At 41.6% G+C, this 16,068-nt stretch overlaps 2 protein-coding genes across 5 annotated transcripts; one reads left to right on the forward strand and one right to left on the reverse strand.

The window, feature by feature from the left end:
* Positions 1 to 216: 216 nt before the first annotated feature.
* Positions 217 to 4,050, reverse strand: LOC136429756 (uncharacterized). The gene is made up of 5 exons (XM_066419714.1): positions 1,139 to 4,050; positions 934 to 1,017; positions 729 to 812; positions 515 to 612; positions 217 to 388 (listed from the first exon to the last, which is right to left on the reverse strand). The coding sequence occupies exons 1-4, from the start codon at positions 1,276 to 1,278 to the stop codon at positions 606 to 608; spliced, it is 315 nt and encodes a 104-aa protein (XP_066275811.1). The 5' UTR covers positions 1,279 to 4,050; the 3' UTR covers positions 217 to 388; positions 515 to 605.
* Positions 4,051 to 4,996: 946 nt separating this feature from the next.
* LOC136429757 (U1 small nuclear ribonucleoprotein C-like) lies at positions 4,997 to 15,809 on the forward strand. Of its 4 annotated transcripts, XM_066419715.1 has the most exons (10): positions 4,998 to 5,105; positions 5,606 to 5,648; positions 6,200 to 6,308; positions 6,795 to 6,902; positions 8,677 to 8,895; positions 10,657 to 10,698; positions 12,158 to 12,190; positions 13,208 to 13,240; positions 13,984 to 14,016; positions 14,488 to 15,809. In XM_066419715.1, exons 1-10 carry the CDS (start codon positions 5,050 to 5,052, stop codon positions 14,595 to 14,597), a joined length of 786 nt encoding a protein of 261 aa, XP_066275812.1. In that variant the 5' UTR covers positions 4,998 to 5,049; the 3' UTR covers positions 14,598 to 15,809. The 4 variants fall into 4 exon arrangements, with proteins under 4 accessions (XP_066275814.1, XP_066275812.1, XP_066275813.1 ...); XM_066419716.1 differs by lacking the exon at positions 10,657 to 10,698; XM_066419718.1 differs by lacking the exon at positions 6,795 to 6,902 and having other exon boundaries at positions 5,003 to 5,105.
* Positions 15,810 to 16,068: the final 259 nt, after the last annotated feature.

Here is a 16,068-nt window from a genome sequence, read left to right on the forward strand (position 1 = left end):
TAATGCCTTTCTTTATTTGTCTTTGTGCTTTAAGATGCTATGTCACTTTACAGGATAGCGCTAAAATGTATTTGTAAAAAGTTTTGTACAGTTGTACAGATATTGCCTCAAATTGTGATTATCATAGTGTTACAACACGCTTCTTGAGCTACAGACAATTGCAAGAAAAACTAATTATTCAATAACGTTGAATGACAATACAAGTATCGAGTGGAGTAGTAAACAATGCTTCAGGAATTTATTTACATCTTTATCCAAACAACTTAGGACTTTATTGCCCCAGTCAGTAATGGAGTAGGAAAGAGAGGGCACATATTGAACCTTCCTTCGTGTGGAGATTTGGTAGCAGTCTTCTAGAACAAATCAACTTCTTGTCTGGAACTTTGCACTGTAAACAGGAGGAAGAACAATAAATAGTCAATTTCTATGTGAAGAACAGATACCGACAACAACATTATCACCAGGTTAACTAGAAATGACAGATGAGAGTAATAAAAAGTAAGAACGTTCTCACCTGTAACTGTGTCATACATGTACATCCCATAGTGCCTTCTCACAGCTCAGCCAGTGGTGGGGAGGGGGGCATACTCAGGAGCGATGCTCTTCTAGAACCTGTAAACAGGAGGAAGAACAATAAAGGTTTTATTTCTACATGAACAACAGATACCGAGAAAGAAAATCTCCATGTCAACTAGAAATGACAGATAAAAAGTAGGAAATATTCTCACCTGTAACTGTAGTGCATGACCAACAGTGCCTTCTCATCACAGCTTAGCCAGTGTGTGGAGATGGGGAGGGGGGCATCCTCTTCACTGTAAACAGGAGGAAGAACAATAAAGGTTTTATTTCTACATGAACAACAGATACCGAGAAAGAAAATCTCCATGTCAACTACGGTAGAAATGACAGATAAAAAGTAGGAAATATTCTCACCTGTAACTGTAGTGCATGACCAACAGTGCCTTCTCATCACAGCTTAGCCAGTGTGTGGAGATGGGGAGGGGGGCATCCTCTTCACTGTAAACAGGAGGAAGAACAATAAAGGTTTTATTTCTACATGAACAACAGATACCGAGAAAGAAAATCTCCATGTCAACTACGGTAGAAATGACAGATAAAAAGTAGGAAATATTCTCACCTGTAACTGTAGTGCATGACCAACAGTGCCTTCTCATCACAGCTTAGCCAGTGTGTGGAGATGGGGAGGGGGGCATCCTCAGGACTGATGTGACTGAATTTTGAGCAGTCAATATGTTGGGAACAGTTCCAGCTTCTCATTCTTGAAGCAAGAAGCCAAATGAGCCCTCAGTTGTGGCTGGTTAAAGTCTACGGACTGAGGGAGAATTCCATATGCCAGGCAGGTGGCAAATGCGATTGCAAATACTCCACAATCTACTGAATTTGGTTGTTGCTGAACAGCAACAACCCGAAGACCTTCATAATTGTCCTCACCAACTAAACATTTGACTTGCTCTTCAATCTCAGCTTGAATGATGTTGTGAAAGAGACTGTCATATAAGTCTACAACTCCATCATTACTCTTGACAGTACTGCAACACACCCAGTGACTTCTTCCAGTGTGCAGAATTTGGATGAAGGGATTCTTGACTCTTGCAAAAGTGCGCCAAGGTCCGAGAGTTGTTCTCTGTAACCCGTCCATAGATGGATTGACTCTCTTGAGAAGGACATGGGCATTGTGTATAATATCACAGTCTAGCCACCCTGATGGATCTGTTATCAGGGCGTAGTGATCATCTGTCAGGTTACATAGTGGTGCAAACCTTTCAATATTGTTGTTATGATTTACACTTGTGATGGTCAGTCCTTCTCTCTCTAAGTCTAACACATGATTAACTGATGAGGCAGTGTCAGGCTCCTGCTGAAATGATTTGCTTACACGTTGCTTCTTCCTGCACTGTAAACATAACCATGTAGTGGAAGCATTATTTGGCATTTTTTTGTAGTTGATGCAGTGTAGATGGAAGAATTTCCCATTCCCACAACTGTCATAATGGCATTCTAGGAGTTTGTCTGTTACCATTGGTGTTTTCTTGCAAACACATATTGACTGGAGTTTCAGGGCTTTCTGAGGAGCAGCACTCGTCTTCTTGGATTTTGTGTTGACAGATTTCAGTTTTGATGACTTGTGAGAGATGTGACAGAGTGGGCAAAGCCATTTAGCTGGCACTCCAGTGATCTTCAAACAAGACAGATGAAATGTTGTGATGGGACATGTTTGACTGGTGCATTTAACAACTTGTGAGTCTGATGCGCTCCTACAGAAACATATGCCAGTACCAGTAGCAGGCTGCAGATCAATGTCTCTTTTCTGTGTAAACCATCTACCGAGGATTTCTGGCAAAATACAAAACCTCCAGAACTGTGCTAGCTTTGGTACAACAGTGTTCCAGTGCTCCAAGTCTGGCTTTATCCTTTCTACAGCTATCCTGGCCTGTCTGCTGTCACTTACTGAGCATACAACAAAGTCACAGTAACTTTTGCCTGTTGCAAACAGCTGTTGCTGTACCTGGTAATAATACTTGTGGTCCTTCTTCAGTAGAAAAGTCTGGTCCATGCATGAGCTTCGCTTCTTTACATATTCATCGAAGTCCATTTCTTTTAAGCAGTAGGGACACTTCACTTCTCCACAACCCTGGCCACAACAGTCGCAACTGCAGACAAAGTCAGGGGTTGCATGTAAAAATTGGTGTTCTGGATGAACCGACATTCCACACTGATGCACTCTGAAGTTGGTGTGTTGGGTCTGCATGAATTTTTCATACTCAGCCACTGCTTTTTGTTCATGTTTGCACCCGTGTTCTGTGGCTTCTGTTGTGAACGTGAAACTCTTAGGATAGCAAATTGTTCTGATAAGGGACTGTGATGGCTGGGCTGGGTTGGTAGCACAGGCTTGTTTGGACATTGATGCCCCAATCCTCCCTGCCCTGTGTTTGAAGAATGATCCTCCCCTTGCCTGGTCTCTAGTGTCCTCCTCGATTAATTTCCTGTCATCATCAGATAGTTGTAGGTGAACATTTGAGCAGGCCTCCATGAGTTGGTCGTAACTCATTTTCAGATATTTACCGTCAGAAAGGTCTGAAATTGTGCTAACATATTTGCTCTTGGGAATAAACGATTCACAGTGTTGTTCGTCCGTGCTCAACACCACCGGCTTGAACTTCACCTTGTCAAGGTTCTCAAACAATTCATTCATCTCACCTTCACTTGGTGTATGCTTCTTCTCTTCTTCTGTGAGCACGTCGTGAGATGGTGGTGGTTCAGCGCACGTTCCCGCTAGCATCGTCATATTATTCTTAAGCTTCTTCGGCGAGCTAAAATCAATGTTTTCCATTGGCAAGGCCGAGGCTGTGCGTGATAACGCTGGAGGGAGCCATGCATTTGCTAAGTCAGTCGAGGCGACGTCAGCACTTACTCGGTGGTACATTTCTAGGTAAAATAACACGCTGGCTACATGTGAACAACACTCACCCAATCCTGCCAGGCAGTCACGACAGTGAGCGCTCAAAATCGTCCCGCCGGGACTTGTGATAACCCACACAAGGACGCAGGGGTCATTCCACTTCTGGGAATGCTTCACTTTGCCAACCACGACATGTTTCCCATCCATACGTTTTCCCTTGACGCTTTCCACAAAGCCGGATACCACATAATTGTAAGCCTCAAGACTTTTGTAGGCCTTGAAACGCTCCTGGGAGTAGAAACTTGTCTCCAGAACTAAGTATGAGACAAGGTCAAGCGACTCCATTGGTGGCAAGCGATCCGCGTCTAGCTGCTCATCTTGAATCAAAAAAGGGTCGATTCCAACAGCGGAAATCTTCTCCTGGTAGCGCTGACGGACATGAGGTGCAAGGCTTCTTGCATAGTCAGATAACGGACATACAATCTCACTTTCCTCCATTTCGGAGAACTTCTTCTGTCTACAACTTTGTTGTCGAGCGCGCGCTGCAGGCCTGCGGGTGAACACCAAGATGTCCGCCGCTATGGGCACGCGTAGTGATGACGTCATGCCTACGTCACGTGAATACGCCCTATATCTCGTATTGAATACATATTACTGCTGATGCCAGATCTGATCATATTGTTGGCTGTTAGTTTGAAAGTCACAAAAGTTGTCGAATGTTCTTTCACAAGTAGCCTGGTCAAATCGCGCTCTTGACGACCCCCTCCCCCCACAGATCTGTTCCCAGGAAGCTTGATGGCATATATACCAGAGAAAACAGGGCATCTAAAGCCACATAACAACGTTGTCTGGTATGAAACGGTAAACTGCACCAGTCCCAGGCCAGGCTATGGGGAGAATATTTGCCAGAGGTCAGTTTGGCCACCAAAAGGGGAGGAGGTCACACCCACTAAGGAATGTACCAACATTTTTCATTGTCAATTGGCTTTCCTCTCTGATCACCTGTACTCTACTCAGGAGGATTAAGCCCACCGGTGGGTTCAGGGGTTATGGTGTGAGTGTTTGATTTGATTTGATTTATTTGGCTGTAAAAAAGTACAGCCAGGGCTACCCAACTAGCCGAAGGCTATTACAAAGGGTTAGCCCTGGGAACAGTACTCAAAGTTCAATATCAACAAACTTTCACAAAATTAAGCACGACGTCAAACACACATAAAGGCGTGCACAAAACGCAAAGCTAAAATATATAGAAGAAACAAAATTAACTAAAAACAACAGTGTTCTACGCAATGTCGATGATATGACCGACTGCTGCAGGCTCAAGAGACGTCTAGATACATAACGTTGCGGTAAACTAATATTGTATTCACTTAAGGGCTTTGTATTTGTTAGGTTATCATACATTCATTATATTGTAAGTTGGTTAAATAAAAATGTGATTGAATAAAAATGAAACTGTGGCAAATTAGATATCAATGGTTTCGGCTGTCCACTGGGTAACCTGGTTTCACTTGGTATTTGGATCCCTGGTCATACTTGGTCCTCAAAACATCCTGTTCTTGCTTCTTTCCTTCCTTCCTTCGTTCATTTCCCAAGCTGCAGTTCCAACCCCTGCCGTAGGGGGCGCTATGTTCCCAGCATGCATTGTACCAGCCCAACGCAGGGGAAACGCCGCCATGCCGAAGTAAGTGACGCACCTTTTTGTCGTTTTCTGCCCCGAATTTTGCAGTTTTTCAGCACAAATACGCAATTTGTTGATATGATTTCCACATTGCAAGAACGTCGTTGTTCTTCTACGTAAATTATAGAGTTCTGAATGTTTGAAATTGTTGAATTGTAAGCGAAAGTCAGCATTGCTTTCGTATGAGAATTTTTGTTGTGATTTTGGGGTAGGGAGGGGGGCCTTGACTGATTTTTCGAGAATATTCCGTCTCGCAGGTGCAAACAAGGGCATTTAATACACTTTTCATGTTTACCGCGACATTAGAATATTTGCATCTTCGACTACACATTTTTCTCCGTTTTTATCGCAATTTTAGTTTGACCAATCTGGCTGAATCTACATAATTTGTCTTAAGCATAATTATTTTTTCCAGACTGAGAGCCAGATAGATTTTTGATAAAACCCCTCAGCCTGTAGTCTTCCTAAGAAATGCTAACCTCCCTGTCCACTGTTAAACCCAGGTACTTCTGTGACTACTGTGACACATACCTCACACACGACTCGGTAAGTATGACGGGCTGTTGTTATTTCCAAGTAGAGTAGAGTAGAAACCTTTATTTTCCTTGGACGGCCCTGTCAGCCTGTAGAACAAATTATATACAAAAATTGGCCGATCTTCCCAGAGGTCCGGGGGGGGGTGTGTCACGGGAAATCATTTAAAAGTGTATGCCCGTGTTAAATTACTTACATCTGCTTGGAGATTTATTGGCCTTTGGTACATGCTTCATCCTCAGTCTTAGGACAGCTGCTTTAGCATGCCTGCATGAAGAGAGAGTGAAGAAGACATTGTAAAATAGGAATAAAGCTTTGCTCTGTCAGTCTGTATAGTACTCAAGTTGATGAAACAGTTCATTGTAAAAAAGTATTACAGATTCCACCTAGTTCCCAGGATTTGGTAGAAGAGACAAAAGACATAAATTACATAAAGAGGGGACTAGCCGACTAGGTCACCTATCATGAATGTCTTGCTTGCCGTATGCAACTGCAGAAGCTCCTATTTCTTTAGACACTATGACCAAATCAAAATTTCAACTGCTGTTTTTCCCCCCTTGCAGCCTTCGGTGAGAAAAACCCACTGCAATGGCAGAAAGCACAAAGAGAACGTGAGAGTGTACTACCAGAAATGGATGGAGGAACAGGCCCAGCAACTCATCGACCAGACAAGTAAGTGGTTAACCACGCAGCACCACAGGAACAGAAGCAGGAGGGTCCGGTGCCAAATAAAGGTTCTTCTGAAACAGACTTACATTCAAGATAATTTGATTTGACGCTTTTTTTGTGAAGGCAGCAAGGCAAGAATGCCACTAGCAGTCAGGGGTTACTAATAATCGGATGGACAATGTTTTGTTTGTATCCCAAACAGATACAAACAAAACGTTAACCCCCAAAGTACCACTGGCAATTTGTACATAAAAAACCAGATAAAATACATGTTAAACTTAAAGTTTGGCAGACTAATTCTTCCTGAGCTTTCAAGATTGATACAGGAGAAGCTTCAGAGAGTGGTTTGGCACTGGGTCTTCTGCTGACTTTCATTGCTCTATGATAGATCCATCCTCCACTGTTGTCTATTCTGTCCATCTCGCCTGTCGTACCGCCACTCTGTCATGTCTGGTAGGTTCATCTTCAATCTTTCCTCCTCCTGTATAGCGGCTGCTTTCCAGGCGGGGAAAATCCCAAACAACCCTTTCCCTAACGCTGCCGGGCAGACGGGAAACGAACCAGGGGCTAAGGTTCTGCCCCCGGCTATTCTGCAAGGTTAGATCTATCTTGAATAAAAGCCGTTGGAGTACACACCCTTCAGGGGTAGAACAGAACTAGACATACATGTACACCATTAAGCCTTTGCCTGCCAGGGCATATCCTAGTTTATAGGATAGACACAAGTTTGACATGAAGTTGCAGTTTGAACAGAAGCTGCTAGGGGGACATACAGATCTTACACATAGTCCATGTTCTTTACACTTCTTTCTTCTTCTACAATCTCTGTAGTCTAAAAAAAGAAACTTCAGTACTAAAATACACGTAGTAAGGGAGTAATGTTACACTTTACTAACAGTTTTTACTAACATTTTACTACTAGAGACATACAAAATGCTACAGCTGAAAATTTAGCCAGGGTGTACGTGTGTCCTTTCGACGGTTGATATTGGAAGACCAGGTTATGAAATTGAAACAAAAAAGCTGATAAAACTTTGACCAGAAATGATCACACCAAATGATCTACTTGAGCAAGTTCATCGTACCAACATAATACTAGTAGAAACTTACACCTCTTAGATAACACATAGTTTCTAACAGCATTGTCTTCTTCTCCTAATACTATCATGTTACTGCTCTGAAGCACTTCTATTCAATGTCTGACTGACAATCCAATGTGCTAACTTGTCATTTGCCTTTTCCAAGCTGCTGTATTCAAGGCAGGTAAGGCAACTGTTTCTATTTACTAACTCCTCCTTTTCCCCAGATTTCAAAACAGGTAAGGTTTTTCTACATTTTTCTTTTAGGAGTCGTTTCTTTCTACATTTACTCGCTTACTATCCAAGGCTGAAGAGAAGAGAGTTAGAAAGCAGGAGAAAGAAGTTTTGCTGTAGAGCCTTCTACTATTTCGGTATCTTCTTTAGAGATAAAGATTTCCCACAAACACATGTTTGAACTAATCTTTAAACTTTTGTTCTTTTACAGGCAGCATATGAAAGATGACTGCATCTTTGGAAGGACAAAGTTTTTTCAGAACTTTTCAACTAAATTTGATGATACAAACTTTAAGTCATGCATCCTCAAACTACTAATAATGGCAATATGATCCACTCAAAAGCTTCTAATCTTACTACAGTGATTCTTAGCTTTATCTCAAGCTTGTTTGTTGGATTGTTGCATGAAAACATTTCAGTCCAAAATAAGTCAAAACTGTAGTAAGGGTATCAGGGAATGACTGCTGACATCATCAGAATCATTACTGATGTCAATACAATAGTTGCTGACATCACCAGAATTGTTGCTGACATCAGCAGAATTGTTGCTGACATCAGCAGAATTGTTGCTGACATCACCAGAATTGTTGCCGACATCACCAGAATTGTTGCTGGCATCCTGAAGCTGACCTTTTTTAACCTGTACATATATTGTACAAAATAACTATATCTTCACCTCTGTGTTTCTTTCAGGATCCACCTCCAGTACCAAAGATATCCTGTGGCATTTTGCGGACCTCTACATCTGTGTCATTGATTTGTGCTATCTATCTTCAAACCCCCAGCAGGAGGACCTCAAACTTCAAAGATGGAAGCTTTACCTTGTACAGGTGCTGCCCATCTGCAGAGGGTACTGATTATTCTTCAGACAGCTCTAAGATTATTAATCAACACCACTGCCACCCTCCAAGATAGAGAACATTTTCCTCAACTCTTCCACAGACAAACATGCAGGCTGGACAAGTGTCACAGTTTACTGCGTTGCCTTTCGTAGCTACAAAGTTGTATTAAGTTATGTTAAGAAAGTCATTAATGCGATGAATGTGGTGTTTTCACAGCCGCTGCATTCCAGGCCGGCAAGATCGCCAGCAACCCGTTCCCCAGCGGCAGTGGCGGCCCGCCCCAGGGGGGTGGCACCATGATCCCCCCACCCCCCAGCCTGCAGGGCCCCGGGGGGCCGGGTAGCGCACCAGCCCCGCCCCGCATGCCCGGACCTCTCCTCATGACACCACCACCGGGAGCTGCCGCACCGGGAATGGCGCCCCCAGGCGCTCCAAGTACGTACTGCAGTCACACAGGACTCTCTCTTTCTTACCTTTCCGTTGCAAACAGCCAATCACACTTCTTCTGTGCTGTGTAGGGCTGGGTACCGGTACCGTGTACAGTTACTTCAGCTCTCCAAAATATGATATGTGTTAGTACTATATTGCTACTGTACTATTACTAGTATTAGTATCATTACTAAAATCAGGTCCAGGCCTGGACTTGATTCTCTGAATCTGTACTGGACCACAATTTTCTGTACCGGTACCCACCCCTGGTGTTGTATGTTCATCTACATATAACTTACCATTCACTGTGTGTGTGTGTGTGTTTTTTTATTCATGTTGAATGTTAAAAGCAGACTCACAGAAGTGTTAACAATAACACATTGTTCTTCAACTACATACATCTTGGTGTGGTTTTCTTCGCCTTCTCGACTAGAGACGATGTCACAATCTCACCGTTTTGTGTATGTGGCTTATAAAGTAAAGCAGACAAACCGTTTGTTTGGTTCCTCTCTTTGGTGTAACTCTCTAGTGAGCAAGTGGTGTTATCAATATTTGTAATTGCTTCATTTGGGGTGGATTTTTCTTAACTATGTCCTCTACAATGTTACTAGAAAAATCTGCAGGTCTCTAGATATTAAAGAACCCCCAAAGTAGTAGCAAGTTTAGATGAACATGTTGTGGGAAAGATTCAAACATACAGTACAGTAGTATACAGTACAGTAGTACTGGGCACTTCAGAGCTGGAATGGTTGGAGGGATTAGTAAGGTCTTGTTGGTTCCTAAAGAAGACTGAAATTGATTCTGCATGTTTTGTAGCATTTAGAAATAGAGCAGCTTTTTCCGCATTCGTTTGTGAGTAAAGCTGTTGAAGGTAGGGGAACACTGTGAAAGAGGGAGGTTGTTTTGTTGCACTTGAGCACGTTTTTAGTTGTAGCTTTAGTCTGCATGTACATGTAGGAACAGAAACACTATTGTGAATGTGCAGCTGCCTGTTGTGTTTACTGGACAACACACTGTACACGTACATACACACACACGAGTCACTGTTCAAAGGTACTGTATTGTTCAATTGTGGGTTCTTGGTTTAGCATGTGTAGTTTGTTTGAGTGGTGTTCCAACAATGGTGGCTTGAACATTATAGAAGGCAGCATACAGAGTGAAGACTTCCTTTTTATTTGTACAAAATGACTGCCAAAGATTTGTTTTATTCGGAAGATGCTTTTTTTTAATCATTAGACTGCCTGAGAAAACCTTCTGAAAAAGCAAAAGACAAAGTTATGCTTGCTTCTAAAATGTTGAAGTGTGACGATTGTTATTTAGAGAAACTTTGAAGTCCCTCCCAAGCCAGGACAGGTTGGTAACCAGCTCCACCTTGCAGCTGTTTTGTGTACTGCAGCCATAATTGGGTGTTGTGATTTGTGTTGTTGATGGTGTGTCTAATCTGGTTTGCCACCACTTGATCTAGGGTTTGTTTGCACTCGTGTGATTATTAACCGCATGTAACGCAATCACCACCTCTTCCTTCGCAAGATCAACCCTCTCATCATGCATGCTTCCACGGACAGCAGTTAGGACACCAGCAAGATTTCTCTTGTTTTGAGTTCCCTCCCGATTTTAACACTTGTTTTGAGAGACGTGTGTTGCCTTTGCAGCCCAGACGGTGGTATTGAACTATTATTACCGTTGATTATCTCTTCTCGTAGCAAATGTTGGAAAAGACACTGGTGTTTGAAAAGCTTGTAATCTTTTGATGTTTTGACTCCCAAGTTTGGCTTGTGCGTCACAAGACTGGAATTGCAAAACACGAAGGTGAGATGTAACATAGAAACGATAGGTCTCGAGATATCTCCTTGTAATTGAGTTGTACTTCAGCACCCTTCGGAAATTTTAGAGGGTCTGTGGCAAGTTGTCTGGACAACCTGCTATCCAGAAGTTGAAACAAAACGTTTTGGGTGGCACTGCAAAAGTGCAGATGGTGTGGAAAATCATCTGTACAGTTAAGACTTCGGGTGCAACTTTCCAGGTGGTATCTCGAGTATATCTTAAGGAACTTGTCATGTAGATAAACAAACTCGACTCCAAACCTCCTGTCAAAGAAAACGAAAAACAGGAAGGGCAGCAAAAACTAGAAGCAGTTTCCCAGCTCTTAATGGAAATTTGACAGACGATATTGAGAAGGAAAATACCCCCAAAGTGTCTTATCCAACTTCTACACAGTGTAGTGCTAAAACCTTAGATATTTGATCACCATCCATGCATGTTGTCTAACATCACTGTGGGAATATAAAAAAAAACTTCTTTTGTAATCAAAAATACCCTTGAAAAAAAGAATGGACACTAAGAATGCACAGTACAGTATCAAGCAAGTTTATGTATGTGGTAAGAGGTAAGGTTTCAAGGTAGGTATTTTGTACTGGGTTTAACCATTAGTATGCTTTTGGATCCTTTGCAATGACTTGCTTGTTGTGTTTTATGCTAAGATCATGATATAATGGTTTTAATGTGAACTGACATTTGTATGATAAGGTGAATTTAGACTTTTTCCGTTTGGCTGTCTCCTTACTTGTAGGGGATACTGCTACTTTGCTGTATTAACTATTGGTATAGTGTCTAACATACATTACTGGCACAAAATTCTACTACAGTTGGAAGATTTGTGGTTTAATTAAAAAAATCGTGGAAAACAAAAACTACTATTAATTATTTGGTTGAAATATGATATTTGGTGCAACAGTCAAGCTTAAGGAGAAATGTGTTCATTCCAGGTTAATGACTTTTTTGTGAACAAAATCTTGATATCAAATTTTTATTTCTGAAGTGTGAGTGACACCATGCTATTTGACACAGTCTTTCTTGAGCAAAAGATGTGACAAACACTTGTAAGAACCCTTTGAAATGAGGCAAATTAAGGCAAAGAATATGTGAAATATACAATGAGCTAGCAACAAGCAAACAAAAAAGGTGTCCAATGGAAAACTTCTACTAAGTTCTATTATGGAAAAAGAGACACTTTGGGATTCGGTTGCTCAGTAGATTGGTGAAATTCTAACAGATTGCTTGTCTGCAATGTTAACCATGGTTTTGAGTGAGTCAGGGATGTCCGTGTAAGGTAAGGTTACCCTGCATGCACACTAACTCTCGCTTAATGATGCACAAAAGTCACCGACGACACCGCGGGAGCCATGCCGGACCGGAGCAGCGATGGACGCCACCTTAGCGTAAACCTTCTCTGTTTTTCTATTGATTGTCGCCCTTCTTCCCACTACAGCCTTGCCTCAACCTGCTCGAGGACCCATTTTATGTAAGTACTGTTGAAGAGAAAAAATGACCGTAGAAATGCTTTGGGTCCAAACTGTCTGCTGTTCTGTTGAATTGTATGTTTGGACTGTCAAGCTTCCCAAATTAATAGTTTTCAACAAATTTATGACAAACTTTATTTTGTTCTCAAATAACCTCAACTAAATAAGTTGTGCAAGAAACAATTTGTTCTAAAAGGAATCAGGAACCTTATTCCTTTTTAAAAAATTGAAACATTGCCATTTTTGCGTGGCACATTCAGTGCAGAAGTTGCAGACAAGTTTATACAACTAATATACCCAAATCGTGGTACGGGTAAGTATTTACACATCTTAGACATTGTTCCGTGTTTCAAGAGGACGAATTTACGTATTATAAGGTACAGTAAGGGGTAAGTATTTTATCCAAGGTAAGTTTTCCCCCTCATCCGTGCAACTGCTCACACCGCCCAGTAATCTCTAATCACTCTCATCGGGGAAGCCTGAATCTGTGGTTGCGAATTGGGGGCTTATGGGGTATGACAGGTAGTATTGAACTTGCAAAACCCTGCTAAGCTTTCTTTGTAACCATGGCGTTCATATTTTGATACGACTGAGAATGTTTCTTTCACTTAAAGAATTTCAAGACTTGATATTCTAGCAAAAGAGATTTATTCAAACCTAAGTTACATGCATGGTAAGCTTGAAATGGACTTTGACAGAAAATGGACAAAACATCATGCAGTTTTAGGATTTCCAATTGTACTCAATATGGGAAAATGATGCACTTGAAAATAAGAAAAGTGACTGAACTCTTCAGAAATGTGTTTGTTCAAAAGCAGCTTTGCAGGGTTTTGAAGTTCCACAATACAGGTAAGTACAAGACATGGCTACAGGGTTTTTAGTTGCTCCTGTGCATCTTGTGAGAGAGCACTTCTCTTTGGAGCCGAGCATCGAGACCTGACCTCCCTGGTGCAGACTTGAGTATGTTGTTCCCCCTTGTCTCTTTGGTGTGTAACGTGTCACCTTCTGTGCCCATACAGTGGTGCCTGCTGGAGCTATGAGACCTCAGATGTGTAAGTATAGTGGCAGGCCACTGGACATGACTATAATAGCAACACATGATGCAGGGCTCGAAATACTGAGTGCATGTGCACTTTCATGCACTCTTAATTGGAGCTGTGCAGCTAATTTTGACTGTTGGTGCACCAATGCACATAGATATTTTTGTAGGGCTGCATATGTAAAGGTGCTATTGCACACTCGTATGAAGCATATTCTTGACTTTCAGGTACAATGTATCGGAAAAAATATAGCTGCAGCACAGTTGACCACAAATTGCATATATTTCTCCCAATATTCCATTTTCAATGGCATTTTCCAAAAGTATGCTACAATCTACAGAAAGTATTCAGGTGTATACAAAATCTTCTTCAAGTGTTCTATTACAAGCATTTGGTAATTCACCAGATATCTCTTTGACAGACCTACCCAAAGCTAGTGATAAACAAGTAGTTAGGTAAAGGTTCAAAAGTCAATCTGAGATGATAGCATAAAAACCAAGCATAGAAATTCCCCGTTAGTTAGAATTTCCCTTTGCCACATGTTTATGGTCCCATAGTTAAGGAAAAACCTGAAGCACAGTTGATAAAGATCCCACTACTATACACTAGTATTAGGGGTCTACCCTAATGTGGCATGGTCACATTCTTGGGGACATCACTGGCTTAAGTCTTCTCTCCCATAACCCTGTGTCGGTATCATTATAGTTTTTGTTCTCCATGTTGATAACCCAACATGTATCTTGTCTCCCTCACAGCGGTGGGAGCTGCAGTCATGGGGCCGAGATTATGTAAGCATTCCTACCATATTAACAAGGCCCTTTTACCAAATTCAAACACTACACAAGGCCATGTGAATTCAGTTAGTTGTTTGTCGGATACATGTTGTTGAGAAAAAAATCCAGGTTCACACTGGAACTTGGATCTCTTCTTTGACTGCGGTCAACATTAATGTTTGTGAGAAACAAAAACAAGCATTTGAAGCATCCGAGGAAGCATCATGAATGCTAAGTTTGTAAGAAAAGTATTCATGATCAGGATTTTGTCATGTTCGGAAAGCCCAAATCTTTCCAGCAACAGAAGAAAACTTGCTTTTCTTTGCCACTTGGCATCATTGGAAATGTTTGACATCAGTCTTTTTGTTTCTAATTCTCTCAGTCAAAGATTCATAGGAAATGTCTGGGATACAACTAACTGAATTTTTGTGGCCTGAGATGACTCCGCAATTCTAACCCATCTCTCTCCTGTGCCCCCTTCTGCAGTGAGACCGCCCATGGCCATGGGGATGCCGGGACCAGGGGGGCCGATGGGACCCATGATGGGAGCACCGATGATGATGGGAGCCATGCCACCGAGACCAGTGGGGAAATGAGGGGACACAACAGGGGGGGGGGGATTTTTATACACCGTAATATCATGGTTGACAAGATCAAGGAGTTATCATCATGCTGTAAAAACTGAGCGTTACTTGAAGCATTTTAAGGATAAGGGAAGGGGCAAGATAAACTGGAAGGAAATGTTGTCTTTTTATGTGCACTTGTAGGTATCCTTTAATGCAAGTTCATTGTGTATCATTGAGCAGCCAAGCAATGTTTGACCAGTGTCCACAAGACCTTGGAGTTAACATCTTGCTGTAAAACTGAGATGGTTACTTGAAGCCTTTTAAGGGTACTGACTTTTTATGTGCACTCTGACTTAGGTATCCCATAACTTAACAAAAGTTCCTTGTGTATCAGTCTGAGTTACCACTTATCATTGAGCAGCCAAGCAATGCTTAACCAGAGTCTGACTGTTGGAAATGTTTGTGTTTTCAGTTTAAACCTTTCTGTGATGTGGATGATGAAAATGACAGATTTGAAATCATCCTGTGAGACTGTAGAAGTTAGAGAGAGGACTGTATTTTTGTTGGCAGTTTTAGGTGTCCCATGATGCAATGTCTTTTGTATCACAACATTGTACAAAGTCACCAAAATCACGTCATTGTCATTAGAATGTTTGTCGTTTAATGCGAGTAATGAATTGCAAACATTTTCAATGTCATATGAGAAAAAGTCGATTCTTTTAGTAATTTTCCTCAAGTTCATGAAGATTCATGTTGTGCACTTTGGTACTATGTAGCAGTTTAAGTCTTCATAAGACGAAGGGAGCTACAATCCAGATGACTGTAAGGGCAATTCTGTTCAAAAGTTTAGGGTGACATCCAGAAAGCGATTTTAAATGAAAGGGGGACCAGGAACAAGTTGATGCATGGACAAGTGGGGAGGGTCATGGAGTGTTCTGGACTGCCTGCACCCCAAACTTTTGAAATGGAATGGCCTCTTTATGTATATTACTTATTAGAACTTTCTCTCACAAACAGGATTTTTCTTGAATGTACTGTACCTAGATAAGTTAATATTCAGATACTGGGACATTTTCTAAACTGGAGATGTATTTTTTGTTACTGTCAAGAGCAGACATTTCTTGGCTTCATTTTGTTTCAATACCACTGTTGAGGACATACAGTATGTTTAAGTGTAAATTAGATTCCTCGGTAACCATAGTGATGTGTTGTCAACACAAATACAAATGCTTGTCTGTCACACACTAGGCTGGTGTCGCATTCAATGATTACGGACTCCATGGACATTTGCAGTGGTGGGTTTAGTATCATGCGTGAGTGTGCCAGTATTTTGAGCGTGGACCTGGTATTCAAAACAGTGGAATTTTCAACTTGGGATGAAAGAAGGAAATACGGATGGATGGGTGAATGGATAAAGACATAAATTAAGTAATTTTTAAACCACATGATCACATGATCAACACAGAAAAGAAGTAGCAACAATTTCTCTGTGCAGTCCATC

Source organism: Branchiostoma lanceolatum, chromosome 3 (assembly GCF_035083965.1).
Source record: "Branchiostoma lanceolatum isolate klBraLanc5 chromosome 3, klBraLanc5.hap2, whole genome shotgun sequence".
In the NCBI taxonomy this organism is placed as follows: Eukaryota; Metazoa; Chordata; class Leptocardii; order Amphioxiformes; family Branchiostomatidae; genus Branchiostoma; species Branchiostoma lanceolatum.